At 40.7% G+C, this 21401-nt stretch overlaps 2 protein-coding genes across 3 annotated transcripts in view; one reads left to right on the top strand and one right to left on the bottom strand.

Annotated features, from left to right (window-relative positions):
* The window catches only part of IQCH (IQ motif containing H), a 212212-nt gene extending 201110 nt beyond the window's left edge, over positions 1-11102 (bottom strand). For both annotated transcript variants that reach the window (XM_047074896.1, XM_047074895.1), the window contains exons 1-3: positions 11052-11102; positions 1676-1798; positions 381-475 (exon numbers count right to left, since the gene is read on the bottom strand). In XM_047074896.1, the coding sequence (XP_046930852.1) occupies positions 381-475; positions 1676-1798; positions 11052-11102 (269 nt within the window). The remainder of the gene's footprint in view (positions 1-380; positions 476-1675; positions 1799-11051) is intronic.
* Positions 11103-11352: 250 nt separating this feature from the next.
* AAGAB (alpha and gamma adaptin binding protein) overlaps positions 11353-21401 on the top strand; it is a 54668-nt gene continuing 44619 nt past the window's right edge. Inside the window, exon 1 of the mRNA XM_047074904.1 lies at positions 11353-11443. Within this exon, the coding sequence (XP_046930860.1) occupies positions 11371-11443 (73 nt within the window). The 5' untranslated portion in view covers positions 11353-11370. The remainder of the gene's footprint in view (positions 11444-21401) is intronic.

Below are 21401 nucleotides of genomic sequence, written 5' to 3' on the forward strand. Positions count from 1 at the left end.
CACCTTTACAATAAAGTACCTATTACATGCTAAAAACTGTGAAGAAAGTGCAATGTGATCTTAATAGTGTAAAAACAGACTTGCATTAAAATACCTCCTTTAGGAGTTGAATTTTGGGTACCTTTTACTAAAGAAAACAGCCAAAACTAGGACCCTGAAACAATTGTCATGGTGTTAAGCATTAGAAGGTAATAAAAGTCACGCAGAATAAACCAAGCCCAAATTCTGCCATTAACTTCTTTTGCGAAACTACTGAAAGTAGAATGAATATGAACAAAGCCAAGAAGATTTTGTCTTTATGGTCACCTGACCTGAGTGGGAAAGACTTTTTTAAAATTGTACTTATTTTGTCCCCGCCCCCCCATGGGTATTTTACTTACCATTTGGAAGCATGAGGAGAATATAAATTATCATCATTAATAGGAGTCGTTAACACATGATGGTTTACAACATTTAAATACTTCTCGATGTGAATCTATTACAGAAAAGTGAAAGTTTAGGCTATTAGACTGGACTGAAGATACTCAGCTAATTTACTTTACTTCATTAGGGTAACACTCTGAATTGTGTGATTAAGCCAAGAGACACAACACGCTATGTGTTTATTACATGCCTAAGGTATCATTGGGCATCTCAGGGCTAAATGACTTTAACTGTCCCAAAAAGCAGAATAAACAATTGAGACTCAAAGCTTGAGTGACCTGTAGTGCTCTTCACAAATTAAACCATGCACGATAGCCAGTAAATCGCTAAGCCAGGTAAGCTTATGAGGCAAGACAGACACCGAGTAATCTTTCCCTTATAGGGACTTCAAGCCAGCAGCCGAAGAAAGAATTTGGCCCTTAGGTTACAGATCATTTAAAATGGCCAACCCGAAAACTCCAGCTGGGTACAGCCCTGTCACCATCAGGTCATATAGGACAATGGTGTGCCAGTTTGATGAGGCAACAAAAACACACCACATCTCCCACGGCCTCTGGAGCTGAGCTGTGAGGCTGACAGCTCGTTAGACTGAAAGGCTGAGACCAGAGCAGGGACAATGACAGTTAGAGGTCTCAAAGATGGAGATGGTCCTTATTTGGGCGCATGTGCTAAGAGATTTTTGTTTTATAAATGATTATTATCCTGGTCTGAAACTTGGGTTCTCCTCTGCCCTTCAACCCATGTATAATGATGAAGTCCCTATGTACTGTATTTCTGTTCCAACAGTGGTACATCTCTTTAGTTTTACCGACTGGCTTACAATATCACAAAAATGACTAATCTCAAAATACTTAAGCTAGCAGGGAAAAATACACTCTTGTTCTTTAGAATCTCAGTGAATCTGATAGAAACTCGCTGCAGGCATTGGTATGAATTCTTTTTTGTCTGGCATGTTGTTGGCCGACTAATAGTTATTTTTCAAATTCTTAATTCTTTTCATCAAATCACGTGTTAGGGATTGTCACTGCATGATCTTACATTCCCAACACCTTAACTACTTTGATTTGCATCCTGGCACATTTCACAATCAGTTAATCATCATTTTAATGACAGGAACAGAATAAGAAAGCTGATGACCAGTCTAAATCCACCTCTGTTACAGAATTACACAGGGTCCTGTGAGAACCACAGTTCTTTTCTCCTGGAGGAATCTCCTTCCAGCGCTTTACTTAATATCTAAAGCTCTACTTACTTTTAACCCCATTTCAGTCCTTTTGATTGCGGTTTCAAGATTCCGAATGTCTAGAGTCTCTCCCTTTTCCTCAAGTGGGAAATTTGTTAATTTCTCCTTTAACTGATAAAGATCTTCATGGACCTATAGGTTTAAATAATATAAAATATTGAAAGAATACATACAGAGTTCACCTAAAACATTCATTTTTTTTAATGTTTATTTTTGAGAGAGAGCGAGCACACATGTGCGCGAGCAGGGGAGGGGCAGAGACAGACGGAGACCGCGGATCTGAAGCAGGCTCCATGCTGACAGCAGAGAGCCCGATGTGGGGCTTGAACTCACAAACCATGAGATGGTGACCTGAGCCAAAGTTGGACACTTAACCAACTGAGCCACCCAGGTACCCCCAATTATTTATTTTATTATTAAAAAATTTTTAATGTTTATTTTTGAGAAAGAGAGAGACACAGCGTGAGCAGGGGAGGGTCAGAGAGAGGGAGACACCGAATCCGAAGCAGGCTCCAGGTTCTGAGTTGTCAGCACAGAGCCCGACACGGGGCTGGAACTCATGAACCGTGAGACCATGACCTGAGATGAAGTCGGAAGCTTAATGGACTGAGCCACCCACACGCCCCTGCAGTTATTTATTTTAAAGATTTATTTTAGGTAAAATTATTTATTTTTAAAAATTTTCAATTTTCTTGAATTGCTGGGGATAATCAGGTAGATTTTATGATGTTCCTTGGAAAGAGCTGTCTTCATGGTTCTGAGATACTCTTTATCAGAATGTTTCACTGTTGTCTTTCAGATTGAAAAAAAAACTAAGCTTCCATACAATGTTCTATTTTTCCTTCCCCCATTAGAAACAAATCCAAGGGTAAAACTACCACTTGAATGGCTTCTGCTTCTCACCTGGCAAAACAGTTGAGTTCACGACTCGTATGAAATTTGCACCAAACTCGGATTCCTACTAATCGGCCAAGAGGTAAGAAAACAGAAAAGTTCTGGCAAAGAGAGGTTCTAGTGAAAGCAGAGCTTTTCAAAAGGGAATTGTAAATAGGTCAACAGGGCCCATTGGTTTTCCGTTCTGGCTGGATCTTCCCCGTTTACTGCTCTGCAGAAGCGGCTCTTTCGGCGTGTGGCCTTGACTCTGTCTTACGTAGTCAGAATTGAAAATGATCCGTGAAGAAAAAGTGGCGTACGTTACCACTTCAACATTCTCCTTCAATCTGTATTTTCCATGGAAACAATGAACACCTCTCTGAGGTCCGCCACCCTCGCGATAAAATGGGTGCTGTGAGATTAGGCATCCCCAGGTTCTCCGAATTCGTATTAGAAACTAAACTTCAGTACATAAATACAGATGGCACCAATTATTGTGTGGGCTGCTGCCACAAGAAAAGCATTTTGTTATGCAAATTTATGAACCCAACACCTGTTTCAGCAATAGTGACACCAATAACAATCTGCAGGCTGGGTTGCTGAAGGCATTTTGCAGCCGTTACCTTTTCTCTGGTAGTCTAACTGGACCTACAGGGTGCTCCCAGCCTGTGGTATCGATTACTTTGGAATATTCCCGTGGAGCCAAGGATTCAAAAGATCAGAATTCGCATCTTTTCACTGATGGGCCTCACAGTCTGGTAGACACATCTGGTCATTTGTACTCTGCACAAATTGTCATGGAAAGCCTTGAGGGCTCACAGATTGAAATCAGAACACACCTACCGTAGGCACTAAGGATAAAGGCGTACTTCTTTCAATTGTTTTGTCCACATTAACGGCTGCAAGCTGATTTACCTTCGATTGTCTAAAGGCATTTGGAAAGTACAAAGCAGCAGCCCAAGGGCGAGCCTCGCGTCCAGGCCCGCATTTCTTGGTCCATCCTTTGAATGCACTGAACTTCCTTCTTGTAGCTCTAGTGTTTGTAGTATTATTTGTAGCTTCACATAGCATTCTGTAATGTCTTTCGACAGCTGGTGGGGAATGAAACTGCCCTGGGTTATTTATCATGGAACCAAAGGGCTCTTTTGTTTGTTTGTTTGTTTAAGTCTTCCCTGTGTGGACAGTTCCACTTCTTTCCACGTGACGGCTCTAGTACACAGTAAGGGCAAGTGAACATAATTCCTTGCTCCATCACCAGTCATGTGATGTCCGTGCACACCATCACATTTCCCCTGGTTTCTTTACCAAGGGAAAAAAAAAAAAAAGAATTACTCTACTTCATAGAACTGTTGAATAAAACTAAGGCAATGTGTGTGAAATTGAATGAATGTAGGTTTTGGAAGCAGGCAGATATAAACCAGAATCCTATTTCCTCCTTTCCTGAGCTGGACAAAGTTGCATAGTTTTTGAGAGCCTTGATGCTTTCATCTATAAAATGGGGATCATTGGCTACCTGTTGGAAGAGTGGCAAGAATAAAATGAGTTAAAGTATGTAGAGTGCTTTGTGCATGGCCAGCCACATAGGACGGCCCTGAACAAATGTTAATCCTCCGCTCCTGCATGGTAAAACCTAGTGAAGTTCCTTGACGTAACTGGCATTTAGTAAATGTTCCTTGATTTGAATTGCTCTCTTCATCTTCCTCAAGAGTTTTTTTTTTTAATTTTCTTGCTAGATATTTTTTTTCTCCCCTTTCAATAACCACATATCTGTTTGTATGGTAGTTGCAATAGAGACAAACATTGTAGGAAATGTGTCAACCAGACTTGGGTAGGAAGAAAAAAATTATGTTCTAAATCTCTGTTCTTTCTTCAAATGGATCCAATCTACCATATTGAAATTTTACGTGTCCCCCATCATTTCTGTGGTCATCAAATGCATTGCTTCCCGAATATTTCCTACTAGGAGGAAGTCTTTTTTCTTCTAAAAAAATTTTTTTAACGTTTTATTTGTCACTTAGAGACAGAGTGTGAGCAGGGGAAGGACAGAAAGAGGGAGACCCGGAATCTGAAGCAGGCTCCAGACTCTGAGCTGTCAGCACAGAGCCCGACGCGGGGCTCGAACTCACAGAAGGAGGAAGATTATTATTTTGACAGTTTGGGGACAGAGCTGCTTAATAAGAAGCCCTTGAGAGATGTAATGCAGTGAAGATTCGCTCTAGCATTTAGAAATCTGGCCACGCAACTAGATTCCATGTTGTCAAAAGCAGTTCCATAACTGCATTTTATGTATCTCTGCTAAACATAGGGTTTGGCTGAGTCATTCTCATCATGCTTGCCCACTTGTCCCTTCATTTTATGTTGTTTGTTCCTGGCAAACCAGACGGAGGAGGTGATAAGAAAGACAGTGATGATATCAATTAGTTCCAGTATTTCCAAGGTTGGTGTTTTTGTTTGTTTGTTTGTTTGTTTGTTGAAAGAGGGAGCGTGAGCAGGGGAGGGACAGAAGGGAGAGAAAACCTCAAGCAGGGTCCATGTTCCACATGGAGTCCAATGTGGGGCTCGATCCCATGACCCTGAGATCATGACCGGAGCCAAAATCAAGAGTCGGATGCTCAGCTGACTGAGCAACCCAGGTGCCCTGAGTCAAGAAAACATTTATAAAGATGTTTTAAAAAGATATCAGATGATCATTAGTAAAGTATAAAAACAAAGCTTGTAAGAGTTATTAATAAAAGAAAGCATGCAGGAGGCCTCCCGGACTCAGCACCCCACTTCTCCAAGACTGTTTCACGAACCTACCGTAACCTGTTTCAGGATCAACGCGCGTGGGATCTATCCCCTTGGGCAAGTTACTTTAGCTCTTCGTACTTTAGTTTCTTCTTATGTCAACTGGTGCTAAACGTGATATCTGCCTAATAGAGGTGTCACTAGGGCTTGAGATAATCTAAAGCTCTCAGTACAGTGTCAAGCTGTCAGTAAAGTTGGCACTCTCTTAGTTATAATGATGATGATTATTACTACAGTTACAGCCTCACTGTTCTGATCAGTTGAGGAAAGATGCAGCCGACACTGTAAAAAGCCTGAATTAGAGACTTAAAAGTGCAAGAAGGAGTTAACAACAGGCTGCCTCGTAGAGCTCTGTGTGGAGATGGTAACCCTATGTCCTGAACCAAAAGTAAGAATGTGGGTTGTGGTTTTGGTACATGATCCGACAATGGGACAGAATATTCACAATCAGAACTGTCCTGAGAAATCCAAACATATAAGGCTTGTGTTTTCATAATAAGTCACACAAAAAGAGCTTATAACTAGAACATTGATTATGCGTATTTAAAGATTTTTTTCTCAAGTATTTTAGATATTTTATCAAAATATTTTATTATTAATTTGCATCATCTATTGTATTTTCCAGATAATGGTACATGTTAGTCCAGCTCGCTTCATTTTTGAAAAGAACATACATTATTGGAGACTGAATTAATGACTAGATCATTATCCAGTCATCCAGGATCAATGGACCCAATCCTGTGCTGGGTAAAATGGGATATCCCAAAAATCCATCTGTAACAGGGAAACAAGACATAACTTATTTGCCCTATAGCATCACCCATAAAGTTTTAGTTAAGAATGGAGAAGTCCCATGGGTGCCTGGGTGGCTCAGTCGGTTAAGCATCCAACTTTGGCTCAGGTCAGGATCTTGCAGTTGGTATATTCGAGCCCCGCATTGGGTTCTGTGCTGAGAGCTCAGAGCCTGGAGCCTGCTTCAGATCCTATGTCTCCCTCTCTCTCTCTCTCTCAAAAATAAATAAACATTAAAAAAAAAAAGTTTAAGAATGGAGTAGTCCTGGTTAAAAAGACAGGCTGAAATTAATTTTTCCTTTTCTTTCAGTAAAAATCAGGCTAATCTTAAAAAGACACAGAATGAACAGAAAACTAAGTGATATTAAAAAGCAAGAGACCCTATCTAATATAAACCCACATCTATTGAGTGTTATACATTATATGTTATCTTATATTTTAATTCTTACAAGACTCCTAAGACAGAGTTCATATTATTATCTTCAGTTTCCCTCAAGTATAAAATAAAGTGTAAAGTGCTTAAGTAACTTGTGCATGGTAACACAGCTGGTTATTTGATGGAACTACTCAAATCCAGGCAGTGTGAATCCAGAACCTTCATGCCTAACCATTAACCAGTACATGCATTTTATCTACAAATATACAAATGTGTATTTATAAATATACATAGTTAAAGACTGGTGAAAATTCAGTGGAAAAGGCAGGATTTAAGTAGAGGAGTAAAAAGGGGCAAGGGAAGACTTTATTAAAAAAATTTTTTTTAATGTTTATTTTTGAGAGAGGGAGAGAGAGAGAGTGAGTGAGCATGAGTGGGGGAGGAACAGAGAGAGAAGAAGACTCAGAATCCAGAGCTGTGAGCTCTGATCTGTCAGCACAGAGCCTGAAGCGGGGCTCGAACTCACGAACCTTGAGATTATGACCTGAGCCGAAATCAAGGGTTGGACACTTAACCAGCTGAGCCACCCAGGTGCCCCGGGAAGACTTTATTTTATACCAGGATTGAGAGATTGAAAGGGTTTGAGAAGATTGCTTGCATTTTCTATGTATATGGGTCTACCCACAATACACATTTTTGGTCAGTTTCTTTTCCATAATGTGAAATAATAACAGTCCTTAATGGATAGCTTTGTTTTAAGTCTTTTTTTTTTTTTATTTTTTTCAACGTTTTTTATTTATTTTTGGGACAGAGAGAGACAGAGCATGAACGGGGGAGGGGCAGAGAGAGAGGGAGACACAGCATCGGAAACAGGCTCCAGGCTCCGAGCCATCAGCCCAGAGCCTGACGCGGGGCTCGAACTCACGGACCGCGAGATCGTGACCTGGCTGAAGTCGGACGCTTAACCGACTGCGCCACCCAGGCGCCCCTTGTTTTAAGTCTTAAAGGAGTTAAAACACATATAGCATTTAGAACCATGCACAATACCCGACAAATACTATGTAGCTTTGATTACTGTGATTTTTCTTTGAAATCATATTACAGTTTACATTTTAGAAAACTATCGAAAGTAGAAGTTCTCAGAACTGAGTGTGCCGTAGTTATGTTAACTTTTTTTTTTTTTTACATTTATTTATTTTTGAAAGGCGGGGGGGGGGAGGGGCAGAGAGAGAAAGAGACAGAGAATCCTAAGCAGGCTCCAGGCTCTGAGCTGTCAGCACAGAGCCCGACGTGGGGTTCAAACCCAGGAACCGTGAGATCATGACCTGAGTTGAAGTCAGACACTTAACCAACTGAACCACCCAGGTGCCCCTAGAGTTATCTGTTACAAGAACAGATCGCTGGGTTGCTCTATGCCCAGAACTCCTGATTTAGTGGGTCTGGAATGGGGACTGAGAATTTGTGTTTCGCCTAAGTTCTCAGCTAGTGCTGAAGATGCTGGTCCTGGGATCGCTCTTTGAGAATCACTGGCCTAAGGAGTTGCTTAATGTTTCTGATTGAGACACAGACCTGTTTAGGGTGAAGCAAGTGGAGATTTGAAGTACCTCTGCTTTTCTGGCAACTGTGTATGTATATATATCATATGAAGTACCTTAAAATTTATAATATGTTAATATATAGTTATATAATAATTTTTATATAATTATAGAAAGAATTTGAATGCCTAGGCTGATAATAAAGGTAGTCCACTTTATGATTAAAAGAGATTACGTAGCTTTTTTTTTTTTTTTTTTTTTTAGAAATTATGTAGCTTTGGACAAATTGGGTCAGTTTAGAGTCAGAAGTGGATCTTATTCAAGCTATGTCTCCTACAGAAGAGAAAACTGAGGCCCAAAGAGGTGAAATGATTAGCCTAAAGTTACCCACCCGGAAGAATGTCATTGCCAGGGTCAGACCTCAGTGTTCTGACTCCCAACATAGTGCTTTCCACTAGAGGTACTGTTGAATAGTAACCTGTTTAAAGGATGTAAGTCACAGCCCCAGGCAGAAGTGGAATCCATGCTGCGTGTCTGAGAGTAGGGCTGTATGCTCATAAATACTTCAGACGTGGTGAGAAAGTAGGGGAGGTCTTTCTCATTTCGTTACATACATTTTCTACACATCACCAGGGAGAATTTTATGTGTCTAGAGAGCAGCCTGGATATGACTGTTCTGAGCTCTCCTGCTCCATTTTACAATCCAATGATAAAAGATATCAATATTATGATGTTATAGCCTACGTTGATGAAATAGCTACTTCTGGGTCCCCCTCTGAAGTGAAAAGGCTTCTAGCTTTTCAGGCAATACCCTATTCTACACTGTTCCAAACCACAAGGGGGGCAGCCCGGGGAAAGAGAATTATCTCAAGGGAAAGTATGAAATTAGGTGTGAGAATTCTCCCCAGATTCTGGTCTCTTTTTTAGAGATGTTCCAGGTCTGGAGAAATACAGAAAACTAAAGAGTAACAGAACCGTCCCTGTAGTCAACATGAAGTATACTGTAGGTGAAACTGGCTGTTGCAGGGTAGGAATCTCCATGAGCGTTCCTGTTGAAGTCTGTAAAATGGGCCCTGGATTTAGAAGGGGTATGTGTAGTAAAGAATCAGCTTTACCCAACAAGAGGTCTGGCCTTTGCCCTTGGATACTGAGAGGTGATCTCTAGGCCCCTGCTTGATAAGTGTCTTTGCTTCGCGTCTTTGGTTACCAGACAGCCTAACAATGTATTTTTGATGGGGGCCTTGGGTCACACAGTATCCGTTCCAAACTCTAGAGGAACCGGAGACTAAAGGCATTAGTGTGACCTCTGGGACGGGCTGAAGATAAAAGGTCAGAACACGGGCAGTGTGTAATTGAGTCCCAGGAAAAACTCTGGACATCAAAGTCCTAGGTGAGCTTCCCTAGTTGTCAGTACTCCCATATACTGTCACACATCACAGCTTGTAGGAGGTAAAGCCGTGCATGACTCCAAGGGGATAGGATGACTCTGCCCTATGTATGTCTTTCCTTGGCTGACTTTAATTTGTATCCTTTTGGTGTTATAATACTGTAATGGTAGGGATAGCACTTTCCTGAATTCTGTTGCTTTAGCAAATTAGCCAGTATGAAGGTGGTCAGGGCCCCCAAATTTGTCGATAGCCGGCCTTACGTGATGTTGATTCTGGGGGCTTCTGAACTTAGGCCCATGTAGAAGAGGGAGCAGTTTTGTGGGGACTGGTCCCTCAGACTTTGTAGTTTGGCTAAAGTCATCTAGGATGCTGGTGACAGAGGATGATAAAAGGTGAGGTAAAAAGATTTGGGTATTATTCGTAACGGGTATCTCTATGAAGTTGGCGAGTTTAGGGGTTTGTGTTTTGGAAAAGGTGAATTTAAAGAACTCTCTCTTAGGTGGTAGAGACCAATATCCTGGCAGGAAAATCCATTGCAGATCTGAGTATGAGTCAGAATGGAATGAATTTAGGCAAATTACTTCAAGCCTTAGACAAATGGAGCTAAATATAAGTTAAAAGTGATGATTTATGTAGAGATGTTTTTAAAGCTACCATACGTAAATGTGAAAAAACAAAATGCTTTTACCATTTGGGAAAAATCTGAGTGTAATTGTCACAAACTGAGTTATCCTGGAGAAGTTAAGACTTTCTTGATATTTCCCCCCACTCAGGTTAGAAAAAGTTATTTCCTGGAGTTTTTAAAATTTGTCACATTTCTATTCAAGACTTAATTAAACTTGATGGGCAATCCAAGTTATCTTTACTATATTTTCCTGTGTGTGTTCCCAAGCTTTTATTTAATTCATTTATTTATTTGAGATATAATTGAAATATAACGTTTTATTTCAGGCGTACGACATACTGATTCGATATTTATATTTACTGCGAAATGTCAGAGTAAGTTAACATCCATAACCACACATAGTTACAATTTTTTCTTATAATGAGAACTTTTAACATGTATTCTCTTAGCAACTTTCAAATAGAACAGTACAGTATTAACTATAGTCACCCTGCTATACATTACATCCCCAGGGCCTAACTTATTTTCAAGATCCTTTTAGATACACAAAATTTAGGTGCGTAAGAAAAGTAGTTAACATATTTCAACTTCTCCCCAAATTTCTTACCATCTCCCCAAAGTGCCTGATTTGTATTCCCCCTCCCCCATATCATGGGTTCAGATTTTTCAGAATATAACATTTTAAAATGGTGCCTTGGTGTAAGATTGACTTTTCGGAAGTAAAGGTTCTGGGGGTGAGGTGTACGGTCTCGAGAGTTTTACCAGAGGCAGAACGGACGGTCGAGCTTCTGAAGCGCAACCTGCAGGATACGGCACGGGAGGCGTGTTAGGCTCTCGGCAGAGGTCCGGGTTGGCATATTTGGGAGTTCTCGAAGGGGCAGTGCCTCTCGCATGCTGGAGGCAGTCTAGGGGCGGCGCTCCAAAAGGCTGGGCGCGAGTGGATCTGCGCTGCTGCGCCTCGCTCGCACGTATCTTAGCTGGGCAGGGTCAGGAAAGGCCCGTTTCCCACCTGGATTAGGATCGATCCGATGGGGTCGTAGTTTTCAGTCTCTTGTGCCATGGCTAGGGCCGGGGAGCGGTACCTCCCGGAGAAGGCGCGGTCTCCAGGCGCCCAAGCCGGGTGCCGCTAGTGCTCGTCCCCATGGCAACCCCAAGCGCAGCCCGGCCTGTTCTACGCCGGGAGCGGAAGAGGGGTGTGGGAGGAGTCAGGGTAGCGGGTTCCTGCCGAGAACGCGCCCTTCCTTGCGTGTCTCCCCCGCGCACCGGTAGCCGTGGTGCAGCCCAAGGCGGAAGCGGCTCCGGGACGGAACTGACTTGCTAGTGCAGCTATGGCTGCGGGCGTCCCCTGTGCGCTTGTCACTAGCTGCTCTTCCACCTTCACCGGAGACCGGCTGGTCCAACGTGAGTAGCGAGGCTCCCGGGCCGACCTTCAAGTTCTCCGAGCCTCGGCGGGCGGCAGCCTCGGAATCGTGGTCTCCCTCTGTGCCTTTGTCGCCGCCGCGGGCCCTGAGCTCTTCCTCCACTCGGCGGTGGCCAGAGGCTCCACGGGTGCAGCTCAGACACGGTCCGGGTGCCCAGGCCCCGCAGGTGTCTTCCCTTGGCTCTCACACTCATTGCTTTTCTGCCCGCCAGGCGCGCTATTGCATTTCTTCCAGCTTTTTCAGCAAAGTGGGACTCATCTCTGCCCCGCCCAGTCCACGGATTGTTGCGGGAACCTTTGAGATGAACCGCAAGGCGCTCTGGAAATTGTACCCACTCACGCGGGTATAAGGTGCAGGAATTGGGGTGTCTGTTGCTATCCCTGCTCCTGAGGTAGAGAGGTTTCCTTTTGGCTCCTCCTTGTTGTATGTGAGTTCGCCTTGTCTCCTCCACTCTAGTTATTTACTGTAGGTTGTTATCCAACATTGGCTTTGGGGTGTTACTGGCCTAGTTTCTTTGCCTCTGGAGCTTCACAGTGGCTGTCAAACTGAACGACTTAAAAGAAACCTTAGGCGAGACCAGTGTAGTAGAAAGAGCATGGGACTGGGTCATAGGCTCAGCATTTTGAGTAAATGATTCTGTGAAGTTGATTGTAACCAAGACTCCTATTTTAAATGAGTGGATCTCAGCTGTGTGATAGCTTAACCTTAACACTTAACCTTCACCCTTCAGTTTTCGAATCTGTAAAATGGTGATGATTTTCGCAGAATTGTGCTTACCCCAGAGGTTGGCATTTGGTAAACGTTAGATAATGGCAGTCATTATTATCAAAGCACATTATCTTGGGAACCCTCAGTTTCCTGGGCCTACAAATGGTGCATATGAGCCTATCTCACAGGATTATTTGAAGGACAGGTGCCATTTGAAAGCACTGTGTCAATTGTGAAGCATCACACAATTATATATATGTTTTTTCTGTACCTGTCAAATGACAGAATTAGGCAGGATGCCCCTCCAACAACAAATATTCTATAACTTAGTTGCCGTTTGTGACCACTTAAAAAGTTCTTTGCCAGGGTAAAAGTTTAATTATAACACTTACTGTTATACTCTATGCCGTTTCCTACCCCTTAACAGTGCTCCTTCCATTTATTCCCTTTCTTTTCTTTTTTAAAAATTGTTTCATTGTAAAAAAAATAGTGCATACTTCTTTTTCTTTAGTGCATACTCATTAAGTAAGATTTAGCATATGGAGAAAAGAGAATGTCATCCATGGTCTCATCAGCCAGACACAAGTACTGTTAACATTTCTGTGCATTTCCTTCCAGTCTTTTTTCCAATACTTACGTTTAAAAAGAAAAATGGTGGGGCGCCTGGGTGGCGCAGTCGGTTAAGCGTCCGACTTCAGCCAGGTCACGATCTCGCGGTCCGTGGGTTCGAGCCCCGCATCGGGCTCTGGGCTGATGGCTCGGAGCCTGGAGCCTGTTTCTGATTCTGTGTCTCCCTCTCTCTCTGCCCCTCCCCCGTTCGTGCTCTGTCTCTCTCTGTCCCAAAAATAAATAAACGTTGAAAAAAAAAATTTTTTTTAAAAATTAAAAAAAAAAAAACAATAAAAAGAAAAATGGTAATTATATTTCACATATAATTTTATTCCTGATATTTATAATTCCTGATACAATTCCTGACATTTTATCTATAATTTTTATGTTTTATACATAATTTACATGTTCATATTTTGTATATAAAAATTTAAATATATGTAAATTAAACGTTAAAATATTTAAATAAAATTAAATATATGCACATATAATTAATATATGCAATATATAAAATGTATATAATTTATGTTTATATTTTACATATAATATTTTTAATATAAATTTTATCCTGATTTTTTCTTTTTTTTTTAATTTTTAAAAATTTACATCCAAGTTAGCATATAGTGCAACAATGATTTCAGGAATAGATTCCTTAGTGCCCCTTACCCATTTAGCCCATCTCCCCTCCCACAACCCCTCCAGCAACCCTGAGTTTGTTCTCCATATTTATGAGTCTCTTCTGTTTCTTTCCCCTCCCTGTTTTTATGTTATTTTTGTTTCCCTTCCCTTATGTTCATCTGTTTTGTCTCTTGAAGTCCTCATATGAGTGAAGTCCTATGATTTTTGTCTTTCTCTGACTAATTTCACCTAGCATAATACCCTCCAGTTCCATTCACGTAGTTGCAAATGGCAAGATTTCATTCTTTTTGATTGCCGAGTAATACTCCATTGTATATATGTGTGTGTGTATATATATATATATATATACACACACACACCACATCTTCTGGATAAAAGAACCTTTATGCATTCATCCATCGATGGACATTTGGGCTCTTTCCATACTTTGGCTATTGTTGATAGTGCTGCTATAAACATGGGGGTGCATGTGTCCCTTCGAAACAGCACACCTGTGTCCCATGGATAAATGCCTAGTAGTGCAATTGCTGGGTCGTAGGGTAGTTCTATTTTTAGTTTTTTGAGGAACCTCCATCCTGTCTTCCAGAGTGGCTGCACCAGCTTGCATTCCCACCAACAGTGCAAAAGAGATCCTCTTTCTCCGCATCCTCGCCAACATCTGTTTGTTGCCTGAGTTGTTCATGTTAGCCATTCTGACAGGTGCGAGGTGGTATCTCCTTGTGGTTTTGATTTGTATTTCTCTGATGATGAGTGATGTTGAGCATTTTTTCATGTGTTGGTTGGCCATCTGGATGTCTTCTTTGGAGAAGTGTCTCTTCATGTCTTTTGCCCATTTCTTCACTGGATTATTTGTTTTTTGGGTGTTGAGTTTGATAAGTTCTTTACAGATTTTGGATACTAACGCTTTATCTAGTATGTTGTTTGCAAATATCTTCTCCCATTCCTTTGGCTGCCTTTTAGTTTTGCTGATTGCTTCCTTCGCTGTGCAGAAGCTTTTTATTTTGATGGGGTCCCAGTAGTTCATTTTTGCTTTTGTTTCCCTTGCCTCCGGAGACGTGTTGAGTATGAATTTGCTGCGGCCAAGATCAAAGAGGTTTTGGCTTGCTTTCTCCTCGAGGATTTTGATGGCTCCCTGTCTTATATTGAGGTCTTTCATCCATTTTGAGTTTATTTTTGTGTATGGTGTAAGAAAGTGGTCCAGGTTCATTCTTCTGCATGTCGCCATCCAGTTTTCCCAGCACCACTTGGTGAACAGACTGTCTTTATTCCATTGGATATTCTTTTCTGCTTTGTCAAAGATTAGTTGGCCATACGTTTGTGGGTCCATTTCTGGGTTCTCTATTCTGTTCCATTGATCTGAGTGTCTGTTCTTGTGCCATTACCATACTGTCTTGATGATTACAGCTTTATAGTATAGCTTGAAGTCTGGGATTGTATATGCACATAAAATTAATACATTCAATATATAAAATGTATATTATTTATATTTATATTTTACATATAATATTTTAATATAAATGTTATCCTGATATTTTCATTTAACATCACATCATAAATTACTTTCTATCATATATTGCCTCTAGTGAACATAGAATTTGCTCAAGATTCTTAAAATTCTTGATGTATTTAACTTTACAAAATAATCACGTGCGTTTGGATTTCCATTACTGATATATATAAAAGTCATTTCCAAGCCAGTCTCTGAAATATTTGGTGAATATTCTGATGACTGTGGTACTCTGTGTGCTTTAAGGATCAGATTTGGCAGACACAGTCACTTCTTGAAGGAGTTGATTACCTATAATTGGCAAATGTTACTCTATAGTACTTTAAAGTATGGTAGCATTCTTGGGGGTAAAATGAATTCTGTAAAATAATCCACTTTGTTTCTATATGTAAAATTCCTCTTAGGTAACTCAAAGCCAACTTTTGTGTTGATTAAAATTAGATAGCCTTGGGGCGCCTGGGTGGCTCAGTCGGTTAAGCGTCCGACTTCAGCTCAGGTCAGGATCTCGCGACCTGGGAGTTCGAGCCCCGCGTCGGGCTCTGGGCTGATGGCTCAGAGCCTGGAGCCTGCTTCCGATTCTGTGTCTCCCTCTCTCTCTGCCCCTCCCCTGTTCATGCTCTGTCTCTCTCTGTCTCAAAAATAAATAAACATTAAAAAAAAAAATTAGATAGCCTTTGTGATTCCGTTAATATTCTGTAGAGAAAAAAATAAGACTGCCAGTGAAGACATTACTTGTAAGGAAAAGTGAACTATAAAAGGGCTTTATCATTTCTTCTCAGGTTATTGATAGGGAAATGGTGGGTACCACTAGCCTGCAGTATTTGCCGAGCATTCCTTCTGTTTTATTATAAGATTGAATTAAATTAATCATGAATTGAGGCTAATTTTGGTACAAGAGAGACGACCACAATGATGTTTGTCAAGTGTTCGGTGATATTAGGCCGTAGAATGATTTTGGATTGAATCTGATCTTTTTGGGGAAGGTTTGGTTTCATTTCATCCATCAGGAAGAAGAACCTTTAGGGTTTCTCCAGTTTCTCTTTCTTTCAACATCTGATCTCTTTTACTGCTTTTAACCAACAATGGGAAATATTTCATAACCAGATAACCAAGTTTGTTATAAATACACATGAAATAAAAATCAGTAGGCCTCTGCTATGGATAAAGTGCATGCATGGATTTTGTGGAAAACTTTTTTTCATTTTGTCACTCAAAGGCCTTATTTTCAGTATTCTGGGTGGGTGTCTGATATCAGATAAAAGGGCATTACAGACTTACATTGTAGACTTTAAAAAAAATTCTTTTTTAATGTTTGTTTATTTTGAGAGAGAGAGAGAGAGAGACTGAGCACCACCAGGGGAGGAGCAGAGAGGGAGGGAGACACAGAACCCAAAGCAGGCTCCAGGCTCTGAGCTGTCAGCACAGAGCCCCACATGGGGGCTCGAACCACCAAACACCCAAGCAGCGGGATCATGACCTGAGCTGAAGTTGGACATTCAACCAACTGAGCCACCCAGACACCCCACATTGTAGACCTTTAAAGGGAAATGAAGTCTCAGGATGCTTGAAGGCAAGGCTGTATGTGCTGTGAGAGCCCGTGTCTGTACTCCAGGGCCAGACCTCTTTCCACCTCATATATATTTATATGAAGATTTTACTTTCATTCTGGAAAAGTATAGCCTGATACAAAGCACAGCTCATCTCTTTTGTACCAGTTACTGTAGCTAAAATGACAATTAACCTACTATTCCTGCTCTCAAGAGGGATGCAGTGAAAGTGTGTGTTCCACTTGTGAAAATATTAAAATGTAGAGACCGAAGTTTTAACATTTTACTCTACTTTCTTAGAAGGAACTTTAGTTTTTATTTTAACTCCAGGACAGTTAACATACAGTGTTATATTAGTTCCAGGTGTACAATATAGTGATTCAGCCCTTCTGTACATCACACTGTGCTCATCATGGTAAGTGTGCTCTTAATCCCCTTCACCTGTTTCACCCATCCCCGCCCCCCATCTGCCTCCCCTCTGGAAGCATCTGTTCTTGATATAGGAGTCTGTTTTTTGGTTTGCCTTTTTTTTTTCTTAGTGCTTGTTTTCTTAAATTCCACCTGTGAGTGAAATCATATGGACTTTCTTTCTCTGACTTATTTTACTTAGCATTATACCCTCTAGATTCATCCATATTGTCGCAAATGGCAAGATTTCATTCTTTTTTTATTTCATTCTTTTTTTTCATTCTTTTTATTTTCATTCTTTGTTTTCATTCCATTGTATATATATTCACACATCTTCTTTACCCATTCATCAGTTGAAGGGCACTTAGGCTGCTTCCGTGGTTTGGCTATTGTTAATGCTACAATAAACATAGGGGTACATATGTCCTTTTGGATTAGTGTTTTTGTTTTCTTTGGGTAAATATCCAGTAGTGGAATTACTGGATTTTATGGTAATTCTATTTTTAATTTTTTGACGAACCTTAATACTTTTTTCCACTCCTAGAAGGAGCTTTAGGTAGAAAAGTCTCCGGAGACTTGTTTGATTTTTTTTTTTTTTTTTTTTTTTTGGAAGCGTGTAATGTCAACTCAGCAACTGTAAGCCATTCAGGTTCTACATCTGAACACTCAGAACAGAATTCTTACTTTTAGTGGAATGTGGGAATTTGGAGATCTTACAATCATAATCATTTGAACTCTTCTCTTTAAAAAAAATTTTTTTTTAATGTTTATTTATTTTTGAAGGAGAGAGAGAGACAGAGCATGAGCAGGGGAGGGGCAGAGAGAGAGGGAGACACAAAATCTGAAGCAGGCTCCAGGCTCCGAGCTGCCAGCACAGAGCCTGACGCGGGGCTTGAACTCACAAACTGTGAGATCATGACCTGAGCTGAAGTCGGACCCTCAACCGACTGAGCCACCCAGGTGCCCCTCAGAACTCTTCTCCAATGTGTTTTCACACCTTTTAATTTGGTTCTTGTATCTGTGAAGTCATGAATTCAGGTTATCCCCATTTTATAAATGCAGAAATTGTGGCTTAGAAAAAATACTGGCTGGCTTGCCCAAAGCGCTCAAGTACTAAGTGTGGGAGCATACGATCACATTCCGGACTTTTATGCATGGATCATGTGAATGAAATGTGTTGGAATTCCTTAGCAATCAGAACTATTTAAGGTGGTGGCATTGGTATAAGAAACGATAGAGAAGATTAACTCCTAAAGGAAAGTTTTAAAATATCTTTGGATTTCCATTTAGGAGGGTTGAAGTCTTAATTCTGAGTGAGGAGAAAAATATCTTTGTTTGGAGGACCTATATTTAAAAAGAGCATTATGGGGGCACCAGAGTGGCTCAGTCAGTTGAGTGTCAGGTCATATGAGCCCCACAAAGGGCTGGTTGCTGTCAGCCTGTCAGGGCAGAGCCCACGTTGGATCCTCTGTCCCCCTCTCTCTACCCCTCCCGCACTTGCACTCTCTCTCAAAAAAATAAAAAACAGAACAAAACAAAAAAAACCCAAACATTATGTGTGCCCGATAGTTTGAACGGTGTCTGAATTTTTATTTGCTCAGTTGAGTGAACTCAAAATAGAGGCATATTATTTATTAGTCACTCCTATGTAGGATTAACATTAAAAATAGGAAATTGTTTGAGATCATCTCTACCATTCCTCTAGATGTAAAATCCTGTGTTACCATGTTACTTATTTTTATGTTAGATTATATGGTGCTTCTTACTTCTGCATTCTTAATTTGTGTGTGTGCGTGTTTTGGAAAACTGCCCCATGTATTTTGTGCTATAATATCATATTTAGTTTATTGACATTAATACAATCCACCAATCTTACTCAGATTTCCCCAGTTTGACTTTTATGCGTTTGTGCTTGTGTATGTATTCTGTACAACTTTGTCACCTGTGGTTTGTGTATCTACTGCAATCAAGATACTGAATAGTTTCAACACCGCAGGGATCCAGTGTGTTGCCCTTTTATAACCGCACCCACCTCTCTCCCAGGTTATGCCCCCAGTCTTCATCCCTAACCCCTGAAAACCACTAACCCGTCTTCCATTTCTAAAATGTTGTCATTTCAAAAATACAATTGGAGCTCTATAGTAGATTACTTTTGGAGATTTTTTTTTCTGCTCAACAGAATTCCCTAGAGAGTCATCTGGAGTGTATGTGTCAATAATCCATACCTTTTTATTGCTGAACAGCATTCCATGGTAAGGATGTGCCACAGTTTAACTGTTTAGCTATGGAAGCACATCTGGGCTGGTTCCAGTCTTTGGTCCCTGGTCCTGTTTTTGTATAAAGTTTTATTGGCCCACAGCCGTGACCGTTTGTTTACATTTTGTCTATAAATACTTTCCAGAGTTGAACAGTTGCACCACAGACAGTATGGCCCCCAGCCTAAAATATTTACTATCCAATCCTTTATTGAAAAAGTTTGACAACCTGTATTCTGAGCACTCACCGCGTACTAATCTGCTTAACTATTACAACATTTTTGTGCTATTGTTCCCATCATTATTCTCATTTTGCAAAGAAATTGCAACACGGAGAAATTAAGTAATTTGCTCCAGGCCAAATAGCTGAGCCAGGTTTTGAACAGAGGCAGTCTGGCTTTAGGAGCAGCCTGTTAAGCAGGCCTGCTCGCAATTAACTCAAGATAGGGGAACTCAAAACAGCAAAGGCACCAGAGAGGCAGCCGCTGAGCTATGGGGGTTCTCTTTGAAAGGCTGAAGGGATAATAGGATTTAGCCCGTGGTCATTTGCTTTTGTAGGAGAACAATGCTTGAAACAGAGCTAAAACTTCTCACTAATTTGAATTTAGCAATTCCACACAGGACCTTTGTACATTTTTCCAGGATTTAACTAAGGCTCGGCCCCAGGTCCTGGTCACCTGGTTTCCACAGCTCCCCGGGGAAATGGAAAATGAGCACAGCCATTGTTATGTTTTGCTGTCTTCCAGGGATTTGCAGATAAGGAGGGCCCTCCTTCCTAGAGAAACCTCCCTGGGCCAGGGAGAGGTGAAATGGTAGCTTTTAAACAAAATACATTTTTTTCCTCATAGATGGGAAGACTTATGCCCAGCTGAGAAGATTTGGGTCTCCCTTTAGGGCAGTCAGCTATCCTAATTTCCCCAGGATTGAGGTTTTTTTGTTTTTGTTTTTGTTTTTTTTTAAATTGAAGTATAGTTGACATGTATTAGTTTCAGGTGTATGACATAGTGATTTGGCAGTTATAAACATTACGAAATTCTCACCACGATAGTGTAGTTACCATCTGTCACCATAAAAAATGATTACCGTATCACTGACTATGTTCCCTCTGCTGTACTTTCTATCCCCGTGATTTACTTTTATAGCCAGAAGTGTGTACTTCTTCATCTCCTTCCCCTATTTCGCCTATGCCCTCAACACCCTCCCCTCTGGCAACCACCAAATTGTTCTCATATATATGAGTTTTTGTTGTCTGTTTTATTTTTTAGATTCCTCGTAGAAGTGAAATCGTAAGGTATTTGTCTTTCTCGGACTTATTTCTCTTAGCATGATGCCTTCCTTCTAGGTCCATCCATGTTGCATTTTTAAGGTTGCAGTAGACACTCCACTTTTGAACTTTTTGTGTTTGGAATTCAGATTCCAAACTTACCCATGGAAACAATGCTCCAGCCCCAAGTTTCTAAAGGTTTCTAAAGCTGAAGAACCAGTTAGCTCAACTATATGATGGGTAAACTAGGCTTTGGGGAATTACACAGGCAAAGCCAGCCATCATTTATGACATTGCTTCTTTGGGAAACATTCATTCTCCTTCAAGACTGGGAGTTTGTGTCTAGGTCTCTTAGACCCCAATAGTTACAAAAGGATCCTAAAGTAGTTTACTAAGGAGATGTTATTTCAAAGGTAGGGGCTTATTATACAGCTTAGCTAATATTGTCCAGCAACAGAAGAGGATAAGAGCTTGGGTCTTTTAATTTGCATTTTTTTTCTATAGCTGCTTTGTTATTCTGAGTGGAACCTTTTTTTTTTTTCTTTTTCACTCTGGGAATAAATAATAATTTTTGCTTAAGCAATGTCGCTTGTTTTTTTGTGGTAGGACAGCTCTGCCTTTGTGTATTTCCAAGGCTTTATTTTCTTCAAAGGAAGAAAGATTGGACTAACAAGATCTTCCACCAACAGGCTAAGGTTGTCATCAGAGTGATTCAGTAGGTGGTCAGCCTAAGCAGCGATTTCTACTGGTAATGGGGGTAGAGGAGTGTTTTTAGCTATGATTCTTAATATATTTTTAAATTTTCAATTAACATTAATAGAGGGCTTAGGATTTTTATTGTTATTAAAAGAGGGATGTTAAGTCATCAACCTAAGGAGGAAGAAAGATTAAATACAAGTTCATATTTTGTCCAGACCCAAAGGAACTTACAAAACATGCCCATGTTATCTTCTAGTATGAGCGCGTGCGCGTGTGTGTGTGTGTGTGTGTGTGTTTGTGTG

The sequence above is a fragment of the Lynx rufus genome, unplaced genomic scaffold (genome assembly GCF_022079265.1).
Source record: "Lynx rufus isolate CCGP_SWC_20201006 ecotype Redwood Valley unplaced genomic scaffold, mLynRuf1.p SCAF_13, whole genome shotgun sequence".
In the NCBI taxonomy this organism is placed as follows: Eukaryota; Metazoa; Chordata; class Mammalia; order Carnivora; family Felidae; genus Lynx; species Lynx rufus.